This window comes from Macadamia integrifolia, unplaced genomic scaffold (genome assembly GCF_013358625.1).
Source record: "Macadamia integrifolia cultivar HAES 741 unplaced genomic scaffold, SCU_Mint_v3 scaffold3120, whole genome shotgun sequence".
NCBI classification, from domain to species: domain Eukaryota; kingdom Viridiplantae; phylum Streptophyta; class Magnoliopsida; order Proteales; family Proteaceae; genus Macadamia; species Macadamia integrifolia.
Window position 1 is genome coordinate 17,556 of NW_024869220.1, and position 18,630 is coordinate 36,185.

General features: G+C 37.1%; 1 protein-coding gene across 3 annotated transcripts in view; it reads right to left on the reverse strand.

The window, feature by feature from the left end:
• Window positions 1-18,630, reverse strand: part of LOC122067777 (PH, RCC1 and FYVE domains-containing protein 1-like) — a 29,068-nt gene that overhangs the window by 1,393 nt on the left and 9,045 nt on the right. For all 3 annotated transcript variants that reach the window (XM_042631609.1, XM_042631611.1, XM_042631610.1), the window contains 6 exons: window positions 16,146-16,235; window positions 15,899-15,985; window positions 15,638-15,739; window positions 10,849-12,885; window positions 10,583-10,708; window positions 8,088-8,563 (listed from right to left, as the gene is read on the reverse strand). In XM_042631609.1, coding sequence (XP_042487543.1) covers window positions 8,088-8,563; window positions 10,583-10,708; window positions 10,849-12,885; window positions 15,638-15,739; window positions 15,899-15,985; window positions 16,146-16,235 — 2,918 coding nt within the window. The remainder of the gene's footprint in view (window positions 1-8,087; window positions 8,564-10,582; window positions 10,709-10,848; window positions 12,886-15,637; window positions 15,740-15,898; window positions 15,986-16,145; window positions 16,236-18,630) is intronic.

The window sequence follows — 18,630 nt, forward strand, 5'->3', positions numbered from 1 at the left end:
GGGGGGAACCAACGCAATGCCTTGACAACTATGCTATAAGTGTTTCTTGGGGATCTTCGGTGTCATTTCTTATAAGTTCATTTGGTCTAAAAACTCTAAACTTACATTCTTACACTTTCTCATAGTTAACTTTAATTTTCCTTGGTTTGATTGTCAAAACCTACTCTCAAATTCAAGACGATAACCCTTAATGTGGAGCCATTTTCTTTTAGAGATCGATTGACATGATTTTTATATCCCATAATATGGCAATTACAGTTGCTTTTTATTCTTTTTGTCTTGATCTCACTATTGAGCTTTCCTTTTTATGACACTAGTATTTTTACTATTCCATTTTCTAATACAGATTTCCATTTGAGAATTAGGCCGAGGTGAATGGTAAAAACTACCTGATTTAAGGATATCAAAATCTGTGCATGGTGTATAATTTTAGCCATAAAAGGAAAGATAACGAAGTGGTGAAACTTGAGGAGAGAGATTCCACAAAGTGATTGTTATAGATATCTGGGCATCATAAACAAGGAAGGTGATATAGAAGATGATGTTTCCAAGAGTTAAAGAAGGATGGATGAAGTGGAGAGGGGCATCTGGGGTTTTGTGTGATCGATGTATTCCTTTAAAGCTTAAAGGAAAATTCTACAGGACTGTGGTAAGACCAACTATGATATATGGGGCGGAATGTTGGGCAGTCAAACATCGTAACATTGATAAGCTGAGTGTAGCAGAGATGAGGATGTTGAGATGGATGTGTGAAAAAACTAGAAGAGATAGGATAAGGAATGACCAGGATAGAGATGATTTGGGAGTAGCCCCAGTTCAAGGCAAGCTCCGAGAATGTCATTTAAGGTAGTATGGACATGTCCAGTGGAGACCTAAGGATGCCCCAGTGAGGAGTGACCAGATCTAGATGGAAGGATAAAAAAGAGGTAGAGGTAGGCCTAAAATGACCATAGAGGATGTTTGATGCAGATTAATTACCAAAATAGGCTTGTTTTATTAGGAATAAGCCTAAGGTTGGGTTCCATACATGTTAGGCCTTTGATCCCATGTGTTTTGAGTGTAATAGACCACTTTTATGGGTCTAAAAGGGGGGCTCTAAGATTGAGTACGGGAATACTAGTTAGTTTCCTTTTTAGTTGGGCTTGATTTGATTTATATTAGTTTCCTTAGGAGTCAAGTTATTAATTGAATCAAGTCATTAGTAGTTAGTTTCATTTTTCAACTAGTTTCTAATTTCAATTTTTAATTTCAGTTTTTAGTAACTATTGTATTAAGAGAATATTTGGTTTCTTTTTTGAGGAACCTTCTATTTTGTAATTCTCTCCCCCATTAACATTATAAATAAAGAAGAGGAGGCTCCTAAAAGCCTAGAATGATTTTGATAAAAAAATAATGGCTGTTGCTATTGTCTTCTTCATGAAGAGTTGTCTTGTGTTTGATCAAGGCTGAAGGAATTGGTGTTCGATCCAATTGACTCTTTGCGGCGTGAAGTCCAAGAGGTCTCTTCAATTATTATTTCTTTCTTTTCAAAGTTAATTGCAAGGTTCTTCAAATCAGGTAAGAGATCTGAAACTGTGATTGAATTCTGGTTCTGGAAATCTCCAGATTTCTTCCTACTGCCCCTACTCTGCTCTGGAAGATCCAACCAGCCGATGGCCCTCCCCTTTTGATCGATTGTTGGGTTTATTAAGAGGGAGGCTCGATCTTAATTTGGGACCAATCAGACCAGGGGATTTTGAGTTATGAAGTTTCTCTCAATTCTGGCCGAATGCTAAGTCTGTCCAGATCTGAATTCTGTTTCTGTTTTGCCTTGCTGAAATCTGTTTTCTATTTAACATCCCAGTTCTGCTACTATTTAGTCCTACAACTAATGATAACTGATTTCTGCAATTCTGAGTTCTGAGTTCACTGTGTTTCTGTTTTGTTGAGTCGATTCTGGTTTTACCTAATCTGTGATGAAGTTGGTTGCTGCCCTTGTTCCTAAATGGACCGAATCTTCTAATAGTAATTTGAGATTATCATATGCTATTTAATATTCTATTGTTGAAGTTTCCTGAAGCTTTTGGGATCAACTGCAAGGTTCTAGAATCTGCTGTCTAGATTTGTTAGTATACTGCTGTTGGTTTACTTGGTGGAATTTTGGTTGTTCTTTGGTTTACAAGATCCTGTTATTTGGGTCTAGTTTAGCTTGTCAAACCTATTCCTACATTAATGTTGTAAGAAAAGACATGCAGAGTCTAGGTCTTCACTCTAGTTTGACCTCAAACTGAGTTGTTTGGAGGGCAAAGATCCATATTTGCAATTGATTTGTAGGTGACAAGTTCTTGTAGGTGGGGTTTTTTTTTTTTTTTTTTTTTTTTTTTTTTTTTTTTTTATATCTTGGATCAATGTAGCTGACCCAATCTAGTTAGGAAAAGCCTAAGTTTGTTGTTATAGGTAGTAAATCAAAAGAAATTACAAAAATGTTGCGTCAAATTTTATTACATGATTGTTTATTTCAGAAATAATGAAAACATGTAAAAGACACAATTTGCATCGTACAGATAAATTTTTAATAACTACAAGCTGCATGAACACAAAGCAAGATTTAGAGAGAANAAAAAAAAAAAAAAGAATGGCCAAATCTCTCTTAAATTATATAACTAAGTCATCTGTGAAAATCAGAAATAGCAAACCTGATCTGTGAGGGCTATGATGCATGCAGTTGATGACCCTTTGGCTTTTGTGCTCAAGTGAGCTTTCTCCAAAACCCTTGCAGAGTCAATGGAGCCTTTAGGCTCTTCTTGGATTGCATTAACTGAATGAAACATGAGTTCCCTGGCAAATTGTCCTGCATCAACACCAAGATCTGCCCAGCCACCAACACCATCTGCTACACCTATGGCTTGCTCATCCACACAAATAAAGTGAGCATCCTCCCCACCAGTTTCTTCCTTGTCAGGATGTGGTAGGTAACATGATCCTGAAAGCAACTTCAGGGTTCTGTCACCTAGAATTTTCCTGTAATTAATACGAAGCAGCAATTTAAGTTAAGAAGACGGAGCGATTCTTGGTGCACATGACAAACTATTTCAATGCAATTATTTAAATAGTCACTTTCTGTTTCTGTATCTAATCATACCAGAACAAGAATTAGTACAGAAATGGTCCTCAAAGCAGTGAACAGCCTCTAAATCATAGTCGTGAAACATCCCTAACTGGCCAGAGAGAAACCCCGGATTTGCTTCTTTAAGAATTGGCTTGTCATGTGAAACATTTTTCAAGCTATTTTACAGGGTGCAAGTGTTATTTGGATTTGTACGGGTCACAAGAACTACATTCACATTATTTTTTAACAAAAGCTGCCTAGTCAAAACAGGCTTCAAGCTATTTACAGTGTGCCAGTGTTTTTGGATTTGTAGGGTCACCACAAAATTACATTCACATTATTTTCTAACAAAAGCTGCCTACATGAATGCATTACATGATGCAGATTAATTACCAAAATAGGCTTGTTTTATTAGGAATAAGCTTAGGGTTGGGTTCCATACATGTTGGGCCTTTGATCCCATGTGTTTTGAGTGTAATAGACCACTTTTATGGGTCTAAAAGGGGGGCTCTAAGATTGAGTACGGGATTACTAGTTAGTTTCCATTTTCATTAGTTTCCTTTTTAGTTGGGCTTGATTTGATTTATATTAGTTTCCTTAGGAGTCAAGTTATTAATTGAATCAAGTCATTAGTAGTTAGTTTCCTTTTTCAACTAGTTTCTAATTTCAGTTTTTAGTTTCTAATTTCAGTTTTTAGTAACTATTGTATTAGGAGAATATTTGGTTTCCTTTTTGAGGAACCTTCTATTTTGTAATTCCCTCCCCCCATTAACATTATAAATAAAGAAGAGGAGGCTCCTAAAAGCCTAGAATGATTTTGATAAAAAAATTAATGGTTGTTGCTATTGTCTTCTTCATGAAGAGTTGTCTTGTGTTTGATCAAGGCTGAAGGAATTGGTGTTCGATCCAATTGACTCTTTGCGGCGTGAAGTCCAAGAGGTCTCTTCAATTATTATTTCTTTCTTTTCAAAGTTAATTGCAAGGTTCTTCAAATCAGGTAAGAGATCTGAAACTGTGATTGAATTCTGGTTCTGGAAATCTCCAGATTTCTTCCTACTGCCCCTACTCTGCTCTGGAAGATCCAACCAGCCGATGGCCCTCCCCTTTTGATCGATTGTTGGGTTTATTAAGAGGGAGGCTCGATCTTAATTTGGGACCAATCAGACCAGGGGATTTTGAGTTATGAAGTTTCTCTCAATTCTGGCCGAATGCTAAGTCTGTCCAGATCTGAATTCTGTTTCTGTTTTGCCTTGCTGAAATCTGTTTTCTATTTAACATCCCAGTTCTGCTACTATTTAGTCCTACAACTAATGATAACTGATTTCTGCAATTCTGAGTTCTGAGTTCACTGTGTTTCTGTTTTGTTGAGTCGATTCTGGTTTTACCTAATCTGTGATGAAGTTGGTTGCTGCCCTTGTTCCTAAATGGACCGAATCTTCTAATAGTAATTTGAGATTATCATATGCTATTTAATATTCTATTGTTGAAGTTTCCTGAAGCTTTTGGGATCAACTGCAAGGTTCTAGAATCTGCTGTCTAGATTTGTTAGTATACTGCTGTTGGTTTACTTGGTGGAATTTTGGTTGTTCTTTGGTTTACAAGATCCTGTTATTTGGGTCTAGTTTAGCTTGTCAAACCTATTCCTACATTAATGTTGTAAGAAAAGACATGCAGAGTCTAGGTCTTCACTCTAGTTTGACCTCAAACTGAGTTGTTTGGAGGGCAAAGATCCATATTTGCAATTGATTTGTAGGTGACAAGTTCTTGTAGGTGGGGTTTTTTTTTTTTTTTTTTTTTTTTTTTTTTTTTATATCTTGGATCAATGTAGCTGACCCAATCTAGTTAGGAAAAGCCTAAGTTTGTTGTTATAGGTAGTAAATCAAAAGAAATTACAAAAATGTTGCGTCAAATTTTATTACATGATTGTTTATTTCAGAAATAATGAAAACATGTAAAAGACACAATTTGCATCGTACAGATAAATTTTTAATAACTACAAGCTGCATGAACACAAAGCAAGATTTAGAGAGAAGTTATGCATGAATGAACAATCGTTCACAGAACATTTACTGAGCCAGGATTTTTCTCTTTGGGGTGCCATTATTAATTGTAGAGCAACTGCATGAAACCTCAGTAGAATGGTAGATAAAAACGAAGGTCCTATATATCTGATGTTTTATAGGGCTGACACACTGTAAAATAGATTCTTCCTTGTGATGAAATTCTCTTTGGGTAGGTTAACTATACATTGAAAAAAAAAAGGTCCTATATATGTGATAATATATTTATTTGAAATACCAAAGGAATGCTTTCCTCCATGGAGGGCTTGATGAGGAAGTGTATATGGATATTCCATCAGATTTCTCTAGTAAGAGAATTCAGGGAAGGTCTGTAGGTTGAAGCGTGCTTTCTATGGCCTGAAGTAGTCACCTAGAGCGTGGTTTGGGAGATTTCACAAGGCTATGACATCTGTGGGTGATAAGCAGAGTAATGCTACCACATATTGTTAATAAAGAGGTTTGGTAATTAAATTACTATTATCATCATTTATGTGGATGTCATCGTGGTGACAAGGAATGACAATGCTAAGATTGGTCGCCTCAAGAACTTTCTTGGTTGAGAGTTTGAAGTAAAGGATCTTGGAAAACTAAGGTACTTTCTTGGGATTGAGGTTGCTTGATCTTCAAAAGGCATCTTTCTATCCAAGAGGAAGTACATCCTTGATCTACTATTAGAGACTGGTTTATTGGGTTGTCATCCTTCTAATACTCCTATGGAAGCTAGTACCCGACTCAAAGAAAAGGAGGGTGAACATGTTCACAAAGGACTTTACCAATGGTTGGTAGGAAAATTGATCTCTCTCTTATTCTCAGTCTAATATTGTTGTGGCTGTCAGTTTGGTGAGTCGTTTTATGTATGATCATTATTCCTCCCATATGGAGGCAGTTTTACGTGTCTTGAGATACTTGAAGTTTGCTCCAAGAAAAGGGATCCTTTTATCTCCTCAATCATCTCAGAATTAAAGCCTATACAGATTCTGATTGAGTTGGATCACCTGATAGAAAGTCCATCCCAAAGTATTTCACCTTCATAGGTGGGAATCTTGTCATTTGGCACAGCAAGAAGCAGAATGTGGTGGCTAGGTCCAGTGCTGAAGTAGAATTTGGTGCCATGGCACAAGGGATTTGTGAGTTGTTGCGGTTATGCACTTTATTAGATGATCTTGGTGTACCTGTTCATCTTCCTATGATGCTCTACTGTGATAAAAAGGCTGCAATTAATATTACTCATAACCCAGTACAACATGACCGTACCAAGCATGTGGAGATTGATAAACACTTCATCAAGGAAAAGTTGGATGCTGGTTTGATTTGTGTTCCTTTCGTGAAGTCTAGTCTAGCTGATGTGTTCACTAAGGGGTTAGCAGGAAAGATGTTTCATTCTTCGTCATGTGATATCTATATGCCAACTTGAGGGGAAGTATTGCATCATGTAATTAAGACCGCAAGGGCATTCTAGGATTTTCCCCCTTTCACCGACTCTAATTATTGATGGGCCGTGGAAGGGAGGCATACTTGTATTTTTTTTGCTTTGCTTATTATAAACAAAGGCTCGAGTGATCTCATTATTCACAAGCATTCTACTCTAATTTGGCTGTTAACAACCTCCCCATAAATGTTTTTGGTCAACTCATCCATTACAAGCACAAACAGATAAGGGCTTAAAATTGACCCTTGATGAAGCGCGGCATGGTGATTGGGAACTCGCTACCATGACCTCCCTTGGTTCTCACGCAAGTCACCACATTATCATGCATATCTATAATAATATCCACATATTTATGTGACCCCTTCTCTTCTTTAGGACATGCCATATTAACTCTCTTGATACTCTGTTATAGGCCTTTTAAAGATCAATAAAGGCCATATGGAGGTCCTTCTTGGCAGCTCTATAGGTTCCCATGAGTCTCCTGAGAAGGTAAATAGCTTCTGTAATAGACTTCCTTGGCATAAACCAAATTGGTTATCTATGATATTAGATTCTCTTCTCAAGTGACCTTCGACAACTTTCTCCCACAACTTCATAGTATGGCTTATAAGTTTTATGCCACTATAATTATTGCAGTCTTCAATATCCACTTTATTTTTGTATATGGAGAATACAATGATTCTCCTCCACTCGCCGGGTATTTTCCTTGTACTCAAAATATTGTTTAAAGGTTGGTTAACTATGCACCCCCCACGAAATCCTAAGATCTTCTGAACTTTTATTGGGACTTCGTCTGGACTTGGAGTCTTACCTGACTTCGTCTTTCTTAAGGCATCTTTAACCTTAGCCGATCCAATCTTTTGTATATATCTATGGTGTGTGGTGTCTTGGTGGAGAATGAACCTTCCAGGCTAATTCCAACTTAGTTGTCTCCATTTAATGGCTTGCAGAATATCTTCGTCCTTTAAGCACTCTACCATCCTCATCTTTAATACACCTAACATGCTCAAAATCTCTGCTCTTCATATACCTCAATTTAACTATCTTATACATAGCCTTTTCCCCAACCTTAGTGTTCAGGTTATTGTAAAGGTCATCATATTTCTTAACCCTTGCTTTCTCCACAATTTTTCTAGCTTCATTTCTAGCAGCATGATATCTCATTCCTTAGTTCTTTGCCAAGTCTTAAAACACTCTTCTTAAATCATCAATCATAATTTAGGGAAGGGGGAATATTAAAGCAATTTATACAAAAAACAGGGTCAAACAGCAATGCACCAAAGTAACATGGGAACGTTAAGTTGAGACATTGTTAATTTTTTTTTCTCTAATATAGTAACTATCATCTAAATCTAAAAAGGTTGGAAACTACAAAATTTCATGAAATACATGTTCACCTAAAACAATGAGATACGGGAAAATAAATACTGAGAACTTCACAGGAAATTCTGTTACATGCTGTCAGTATATCAATTCTACTTCAAAATGAATCAAGTTTGTAGATAAATACCTGAATCTAACTCGCTTAAACACTTTGGTCCCATTTCGGAGTTGAATGACCGTTACATATACACCAGGTTCAAATAGTTCAGTCACTTCTGTTTCTATCACATTCTTCACCATTGATGTTATGGGTGGTCTTGATCCATTTTCTGTACTTTGTTGAGGAACAGTCTCTCCATTATCAGAAATGGACAGTCTATTACTGTTTTCAACATTTCCTTCAGCATTCTGTGATACATCATCAGCTTCTGGAGCACCAACAGTATCATCCACTCTTTCATCTTGTGCATTGGTTGAGGATTCATCATCTAAGACAGGTTTATCAGGAATATCTTGTTGGTCAGACTCTAAATGCTCTTCTTGCAAGGAAGCATCTTCTTGGCTTCCATTTGTTTTTAGCAAAACTTCAACATGGCTATACATGGTTTTGAAGGTTTCACTATCATAAATTTCTGCAGGTAACGTATCTGTCATTTCCTTCATCTGAATGACACATAAAAGCACAAAAATATGATAAAATAAGTCAATATGTAACTGGAATCAATTTCACATGAGATATGTAATATGTTTTATACCGACAGTCTGTCAATTGCATCTTATACATAGCTTGTCAAAATTTATACAGAGTAATTTCTGGAAGATAGAACATGAAAAGGTAGTGTTTTGAAACTTGGGTTGTCAGCTCAAGGACCACCAAACTGGTGGTCATTCTTCATAAAAAGCTACCACAAGATGTACATGAAAGAACAAAGTGTGATGGCAACATAAAAGGAACTTTTTGCTGTATATGATATTCCAAATCCTGAATTATGGAAATTCCATGCAAACTGACTAAATTCAACCAAATTTAGACAATTTACTCCTTGAAATTTCATTTTTTCCCTTTAATTAATTTTGGTGGAAAATAAATACAGATTCTTTTCCCAACAATAGACCTCAAAAGACCTAAAACGCATATGCTAGTACCTCTTTACCTCTTTCAAGGACAAATACCTCAAAGTTTAATGTCAATTCTTAAAGGTATCATGCCCTGCTAATGACGAACCATTTTATCTTTTTTCTAATTTTAGAGAGTTGAGTCCATAAATTGTTTGCTAGGCTTAAAGCTTAAAGATCCGTTTTGCCTCTCTGGGGTTGGTTCCTTCCTATTAAAAGTGCATTTCAGGGCACCTCAGTGCTCTTCATTTGAAAGCTACCACAAGATAAATGAAGAAAATCAATGGGAATGATGAAAACAAAGTGACGTATTGAATAGAGATCCTTTAATGATGTAAAAGCTCCTCCCAATCGACATTATAAGTTTGGCTTCCATCCAGTTTCAAAGCCTGCACCTTGAAAGTCTAATTATAATATGTTACATTTCCTCTGTAGAGAAAAATAGGAAGCTGAATTGGATCAAAGCTTGAAGCCAACATAAATAAGCCATGAGAGTAAAAGCAAAAAACCATGTTGATTCTTATCTATTTACTTCAAGTTATTAACAAAGTCCAAACCATTTCAGCATTACCATAAGAATGAACAAACAAAGTCCAAACCATTTCAACATTACCATAAGAATGAACAAATTCTATGAAGCACTGTGATGGAGTAGCCTTAGAGAGAAAGGGAAATCGTACAAAAAAGGGAAGAGGTCACACACCACGCACAAATTCACTAATCTAAAAATTAAATTCACTCTAAAAATTAAACATTGAGTTCTGTAAGTATATTAAGAGAAAATAAAAGACTACTCCTACAGTCCTACTTACACTCTAATACTGAAATAAACTCCTACTTAGACTCTAAACATAAACCTACTTCTCTACCTCCTACGTATCCTACTCAAAGACAAATAAAAGACATAATGTAAAACTAACTACTACCAGCCATTGTTGGACCAAAAACCTGGGCTGGACCGGTTCTTCTTGGCCCTTGGCTTCCACAGTCGGTCCTACTGGTCCAACCAGGTAAGTGCAATTGTATCTACATTACACTGCATCCCTATGCTACCTCGAATCCATATCTTCGTGAGAGGGAGAATCCCTAAAATCATCTGAAATACAATGCAAGTAGATAGAGATAACTGTTATCTTCATATTTGGATCGTCCTAGAAAGGTAAGCCACAGAAGCAGGAAGCATGGTGAAATGCTTGACAGTCTAGAAATTACATTAAAAAAAAATCCATAATCTTCTAGGAAGAGAGATAGAAATAGAGAGAGGTTTCCAAATAAGGTACAAGTATTAACCAATATAAGATGTTGTGTTATGATATAATACAATAGGTATGTACACTAACATGTTACCAAAGCAATATATAGTAAGGATTTCACTTACAAAATCTAAAAAGCAAAACATTGCTCATGTTAATACTACTGAGAAGTATCCATTCTGAAATTTGATCAAATAGCAGAACATTTGACAACAATTACTAATGAGTGGCTATTAAAGTTTTGTCTATTTTGTTGGCTGCTTCTTCAATAATCATAATATAACTGATGGTATGGAGTTTTCGAACATAATACCTGGGCTGCAATTGACTTGATAATTTCATTTGCAGCTGTGCACTTCAGTGACTCTGCATTAGCCAATGAAGCAGCTTCTTCAGCTCTTTCCTGTGATTTCTGAAGCTCTTGTCTTAAACTTCGAACCTAAAATGTCACAGCACATGAATTATGAATTAAATCTTTATGACTAAGTCTTATAGATTATGCCACCAGAACCTATCAATCAAGAAGAAAATGAAGTTAATAATGTTAGGATCACAAATGGAAAAAAAAATACTACTTACTTGGTTTTGCAACTTCATATTTTCCTGGAGACAACTTTCATTTGTTTTACGGAGACGATCCAAATAACTGTTTGCAACTACAGGAGTTGAAGCACGTGGGGGGCTTGGCTTCCTACTTGAGTATGGTGAAGCAGGCCTTGAGATCACTGCTGGCTGAGGTGAGGTAATAACTGGTTTCAGAGCAAATTGAAGTGCACTTAGTGGACTAAAAGAAATATCTCTGAGTTGTAAGAGTGAAGAAACTTGGGGAACTCTTATAGGAGATTCAGATTTCATCCCATGCTTTACTGATGTGACCTCGATGTACTTCATTGGTTCTGTGGAAGGTGATAGAAGAACCTTTGAGAACCTTCCCTCTCCCCTGACAGCCCTCTCCCTGCTATCTACTGAACGTCGAGGCACAACACTCTTCCTACTGACATGAGAGGTGCTACCAGCCTCAGAAGCTTTAAGCTTTGTATAACAAGAATCACATACACGATGTGGTTTGCCTGGAGTTGGAGCTAATGCAGCTCTCAATGCTTTTTTTGAACTACAAGCATGGCAGTGCACCAGTCCACAGTTATAACAGTTGTGCCTTTTTCTAGTAAAACCAAATGCTTGTCGACAACCAGAGCAGAGTGATTGGTCTGCACTAGACACCCACTTATGAATGCATATACTTGCAGTGAAGTTTGAACCACATGATAAACTTTTCACATGCCTATCTTTCAGTGCTTCAACCATGGTAGGAACTTTCCGATCTTCCATGTCCCCATGCCCCAATCTTCCATTGGCACCTCTACCCCATGTGAATACTTCACTTCTTGATGTCAACACAGCAACATGGAATGAACCACATGAAATTTCTTCAGCATACTCCCCAACCAATTTATCTTGCACTAAACAAGGAACCTTACCATCAGACAGAGGATTGCCCAACTGACCATATGCTGTGCTTCCCATGGTGAAAACATGCCCTGATGTTGTCAGGGCAACAGTAATACTATGTCCACAGGCAATTTGGTGTAAATTGTAATCAATAATTGATGAAACACAGGTGGGTTTTAGTCTTGTTTCCTTGTCACCATGACCCAGACGGTATTTATCACCATCCCCCCAGGTAAACAGCTTTCTAGAAGAAACATTTGCACCGGCTTGTCCGATAACTTCTACAATAGCTGCAGTGTGCCACACACCACATGCCACCTTAATGGTCTTTAGTCCACTCAAAGATCGAACTTCCCTTGGGTATGTGACACTTTCTCGGTCCCCATGCCCCAAAACACCAAATGTCCCATCACCAAATGTAAACAGCTTCCCATTAGAAGTTGCCAGTGCTGAATGCCATGTGCCACATGCAACCGATAGGACTTGAAGTCCTTCTAAAGGCCCAGAAATTCTTTTTGGTATCCAGTGGCTAACATCTGTGCCATGACCTAAAAGTCCAGAATTATGGGTACCATCTCCCCAGGTAAATAAATCACCAGCCATAGATATGGCACAAGTATGATATTCACCACAGGAAACATAATCAACATTGTTGACTGCCAGGTATTCAACAACTCGAGGGTGACAGACATCTCTATCAATTCCATGGCCAAGCCTCCCACCAGATTCCTCTCCCCATGTGAAAACTTCACCTTGCCTTGTAACAAGAGCAGCATGTCTAAAACCACAGGCAATCTGATGAACATCTAAAACTACATTTGATTCTAATGGTTTAGGAAGAAGCACGTCAGTTTTTGATGGGAAATGGTTTGCAGATCCATCAGATAAACCACCATCAGACCAAACCTCTCCCCAGACATAGACATCACCCAAAGATTCAATGTCATCTGGTCCAGAACCACCACTTGAAACGCTAGGAGCGCTTGAAACGCTAAGTCGAAAACCATCTCCTATACTTGTTCTTAGTTGCATATTTGCATTGTCTGATGCCACATCTGAGCTTGAAAAACTCAAAGAAGTCAGACTACGGGAAATACTACTCGATGTTGTCTCTAGTGTTGCACCAGAAGGACGACCATTTGAAAGAAAGTCACTGCTGTCTTGGATCTGAAACAGAAATAAAACCAACCACATTAGATAGACATAAGACAATTGGAAAACAAACTGGAAAAGATTTCATTTTCAATAGAGAGGGGGGGGGGGGGGGGGAGGTCAGAATGTCATGAAAACACTTCGTCTTCCCATAGTGCAAGAGCTGAACATAGTTATGTCTGAAATTATGTAAAAATCCTTTAAAGCAGATTCATGTCCACAAAACTAAAGAAAAGGATAATAAATCTATATAACCCTAAGGCATGAACAAATTACCAAGAACTTGTGCAGGAGAATATATCATTGATTTGACCTTCTCAATAAATGCATTTCTCCTAAAATTCTAAAAATTGATGACAATGAAGGGGTTGATAGCCCTTCAAAACAGGAGAGTGAAGTTTTTTCTAGGATAGACAAAATTTAAGGTAACACCAAAGAAAAAGAAACAAGATTTTTGGAAGCAACATCATTTCCTGGTCCTTTTCCTCATCCATTTCTAGTGATGGTAGATATAAGCTATTTATCGGCACTGAAAAGAATGACAATGTCTGACACTGGTATATGTATCTACTCAATGCAGAAGAATGATGGCACAAACAAATGAATGCAGCTTATTCAACAGTAGGAGATTCATTCGTAACGTAAACTTAGTAATGTAAGAGTTCCATATTAGAGTGATGAACTTGGAAATAAGTATGTACACTAAATAAATAAGCAATATCTGAAAAAAAGAGATACATGCATAGTTGTCAAGGCGTTGCCTAGGCTTCCAAGCGCCCCTTGCTGGATGCCTTATTGGGTTGCCCAAGAACTTTTTTGGGTCAACTAAGCATCCAGGTCCCCCTTCAATGCCTTGGGTCGCCTAGTCACCTTGAAAACTATGCATACATGCGAAGCTCACGGGAGATTTAGGTTCTCTTGAGTAAAAGTGGAAGCACCAGTATCCAACACAACCAAGTTGTAAGGCAATAGGAATGTCCTTGTTATTAAGAAACCAAGTTGTAATAATTCTTGGATTACAGGAAAATCTCATGGTATTGGAAATGCACCAATACTCTCACGATTGTAAATCAACAAAGTATTAGGCATTGAGTATTTCAAAGAAATGCCAAGATGATGCAGACTCATGTACAAAGATTTGCTCAAGGAAATTTTTATACATTGCAAGCTCATACTGGGTACTATCTCCTTTTGTTATTATAATGAAATTATTTAACTACCAAAATACAAAGAAAAATAGACAAAACAGAAAATGTCTCCATTATACGCATGATCACATGCAAATAAGTTTACACTGGCAGGCTGCATCATAATATTTTGTATTAATTTATTAAACAAGTATACTAGGATTCTAGGAAAACACTGCATACTGCATAGTCCCCTTCACAAACAATCAGGTTTCCAAGCTAGAGCCTAGAGAAATGTTTCGTAATAGGTATTGGAAACATATGACTGCAGCCTTAATTAGACCCTAGAAAAGATTGTTCAAATAAAATCTTTTTTTTTGTTTGGGGGGGGGGGGGGGGATGTCTAATGCTTTGTGTGCTGGGATTTCAAATTGTTAACAATACAAAGAGACCAGTTTGGCAAATTGTGTATTCGGGTTGGACATGATTGATCATCAAGGGCTGAGGTTTTGGTTTCTAGGTTTGGATCTTCTTTTTACCTTCTGACAACGGTGGCCCTTTGTCTATGCCCTAATATTTTATCCAAAACAGAAAGTTTTGTCAAATCATTGTTTTACAGTGATCTGATTGCATTATAAATGTATCTCCACCATAAGGATAGATGTTTAACTTTGCAAAAGGTGGAAGGAACAAAATCAAACAGAAAGTTGAAGTTAAAAAGGACAAATCCTGTTCTTATATGCTGAATGATCATAGTTTTTTCAAGGCGGTTTTCCTGGGGCCTAGGCAACTGTTACCTTATTGCACTGCATGTCGCCTTCTGTTTTGGCACTTATTGATGTCAAATATCATTTTAAGTAAATGTTATTATTCATGAATAAACAAATATGCCTCTATTTGAATCCAATAAAAATAGTTTGAAAATCAAATGCCAAAAGGATAAAATGTCAACCCTCTAATCCAAGAACAAAAACTAGTTTTTTTGTTGTAGGGGCGATTTTCAACTTTCAAATGCTGGGGTTTTTCTCAATTCTGAATTTTTTTATAAATCTTATCATTGTAAGACATTGCTAAAAACCAAAAGTCCGGTAAAATAATCTTTTGTTTTGATGTCCATAAAATTATTTTCATTCAGGAGATTTTAATAGTGTTTGCCCACTTTCAATTAAGTTTGACCGGAACATAACTTTGTCATTACAAATCAGATTTTAATAATCTTAGAATTGTTGGAAAGCTGGTTCTGTACTATACCTAATACAAAAAGTCTCATGTAAAAAAAAATCATTTGAACGGTCAAACTTATTATTAAACAAGAGCATTTCTCTAAATGTTGATTTTTGGTGACTTAATGTGACTTAATATTGAGTTGATGTGGCTTAATGTTGATTTTTTATGATACATCGTATATGTAGCATACTAAATAATGTTAGAAAAGAGGAAAATAAAAATAACACTTGGTTGCCTTATTCGCCTTAAGGCGGACAACTTGTCGCCGAAACGCTTAAGCAGCCCTTGAACGCCTTGGCTCGCCTTGGCGCTATGAAAACTATGCAAATGATGCTTTGAAAGTGAAGTTGAATGAACTATTGAACACATGAAGTTTTCAAGCAAGATAAAATATATAGGGAAGAGAAACTCACATCAGAGATTTCACTTCTAGTACGCCTAGTACGATGACCCTTGGAAATTAATGCCTTAAGGCCAGCAAACCAAATCTCTGCCTCACCTTTGTCCTTGCATATCTATTGAAATGGACAAAATAAACAAGCATCAAATTAAGAATATATTCCACTAGTCAAAAAACATTACAACTAGCTTTTACATCACACTGATTGAAATTGATTTTTAACATAAACAGATTAAATTCATAAAATGAAGATTAGTTTTGCCATTTCACTAACCAAATCAAGAGTTCTTTCACCATTATTATAAAGAAGAGAAAATGACAAATAATCCTTGTCAGGGCGCAGATATCTCCTAAAGACAGCCTGTAGAGAAACAGCAACCAAATGAATGTCTTATGTTGTTGCCAACTTTAAATCAATGACATTTGAATTTAAAATCTTGATAGCATGATATCAGAATGAAGTTCAAAGAATATGCAAACATAAGATTAAAATTTAGCTCTCAAAAACAAGTGTTACTTACGGTTCTCTGTCCAGGGATAATACGTGTCACAGAAGATAACTTCAGATTTCTTTCCTCTCCACGAGAGTACCAGATCAATGTTTTTTCATCCTGTGAATACCATACTACATAAGCATTATGAAAGCGTCATAAAGGTTAAAAGTAGCATGCTTCACAGCAATATGAGTACATTCAGTGGAAAATTTGAATTACCAAAAAAAATAAAAAATAAAATAAAATAAAAATAAATAAAAATAAAAAAATAAATAAAAAATCCTGTTAGCAATTTAAAAGAGAATCTGATGGTTTAGAAATATCGCCACAGAATCAGTACCGTATTGAGCAGACATGGAAATATTGGGAAAGTGGAAGATCATGGTATAATGGATTAAAATCAATCTTCCAAGCACCAAGTAGGATGAATAGAATGGATATGACGCTACCAGTACTAGATCCAGTGATAAGCTCCAGGTATGCCAATTCAACCTTTCTCAAGTACCATTCTAGCATGTAATATGTACCCAAAATCAAAAAATTTCCCCACGGTATCCAAACTGTTCCCCCCCCGCCCCCTCCCCCCCATATAAGAATTTTTATTGTTGTTGTTGACAGAGACACACCTTCACCAGAATCCAAATTTTCAGTCAATGAACAAAGAAAATACATAAGAACCATCTGATCCTCAAATAATCAACAGCCACAAAGAACTCAGATAAGCTTCTTGACTTAAAAAGGACCGAAAACCCATATAGACCAGAGAAACTTCAGTAAATGTTTTTTCCATTAGTTCAAAGCCCGCCCGCCTCCATTGAACAATATCATGGGGAAAGGCAAGCAAGTGCCTGATAGTTTAATGCCAGCCTGCTACCCCTTGAAGAATTCCCCTCGCAAAAGTTTAAATTGAAAAATGATCTGATGCAAGCAGAAAGGAGCATCCAGTCTTGATTATTTTCTTTCTTTTCTTAAAGAATAGTATGAAGGGTATTATTGGTATTATGTGTTCACTACAGAGGTATACTTGTATTCTAGCATTATTGACTGGAAGTCTACAATATATATATATATATATATATGTATATATATTCTCATGGAGTCATATAGGCAGCAGCAAGTTCCTATCGATCTCCTTTCTTCTTCTCTTCTCTTTTTCAATCACTGTTGGATAATCTGGATTTGTCACACTTTTTATTCTCAAATTTTAAAGTTTTCTTTGATTTTTCACTGTTTATTTTCAAAATACATTTGAGCATTCATAATATTTTCCATTTTTTTTTTTTTTCATTGTAAATTTTGGGGGTACACTTAGGGCCTGTTTGATAACGGAACTAGAAACGTGTTTCTGTGTTTTCTTGTTCTCAGAAACAAAGAAACGGCATAAATACCTTTTGGTAAAAGTGTTCTGTTCCACTTGTTTCTTGAAACATAAATTGAAATTTATAACAATTTATGCTTCAAGAAACATGAATGACGAAACAAGTTTTACTTGTTTCGCTCGTTTCTTGAAACAAAAATGGGGCACAAAAAATCGATATTGAAGACGGAGTTTGGCATCACTACCATCACCACCGTCTCCGACTAGCTCCGTCTACAGAGTTCCTCTCCATGGGGCAACCCATTTCGGAAACCGACTCCGCCTCCGCCTCCATGGCTTTAACAGTGGTGGTACTCCTCACCGCGCTCTGCTTCATGGGATTCTTCTCCTTTTACATTCACTGTCTCTTCGAGAATAATCCCCCAAACGATCCCCGCCGCCAACGCCACCACCAGACACTCAGAGATAGAGTTTCCTCTTCTGGGATCGACCCCTCAATCATCCAATCACTTCCTTCATCCCCAATGTGCAAGAAGTTAAGAATAGGAGGAGAGGAGTGCGAGCGTAGGCTGTGAGAGATCCCTCGTCTCGACGCTGCTCGTGGTGCTGTCACGCCCGCGATCGGATCTTCTAGGATCCGTGTCACCAATATTTGGATCAACATGCATTGTTGAGAGAAATCTGAACCCTTTTTAATCCCTCTCACTTCTTCTTTCCATCGTCAAATTTTTGTTTATTTAAACCTTATTTTGTTCGGTTATTTTTCATAATCCATTGTTGAATCACTATCAATTTGGGGGAAGAAAAGGGGAAAAAAAATCCTTGTTTGTTTTCGATGGCTACAACTGCTGATTCTGCTTCTGCTTCGAGTAATCACTCTCCTCGTTCATCTGGGTTATCGGCGGAGGGCCAAAATAGTCCCCAGCAATTCCGTCGAAGGAATCTATCATCTCCATGGGCGCATGTTGTTCGTGGTGAATCGGAAGCTATCCCTGCTGCTCCTTCTCCTCGGTCGCCACACCAAAGCAAACCCCTAATTGCTCCTCTGCGAAGTCTTCTCCAGAAAATTTCCGGTAACTCCACCACCCTTCCAGTACTTGAGCAAGCTGAAAACTTCCATGGTTGGGAGAGCCAGAGCAAGAGTGAGTGTAGTTGATTGGGGAAGAGGGTTTTGTTTAGGTTTTAGAGCGAGAA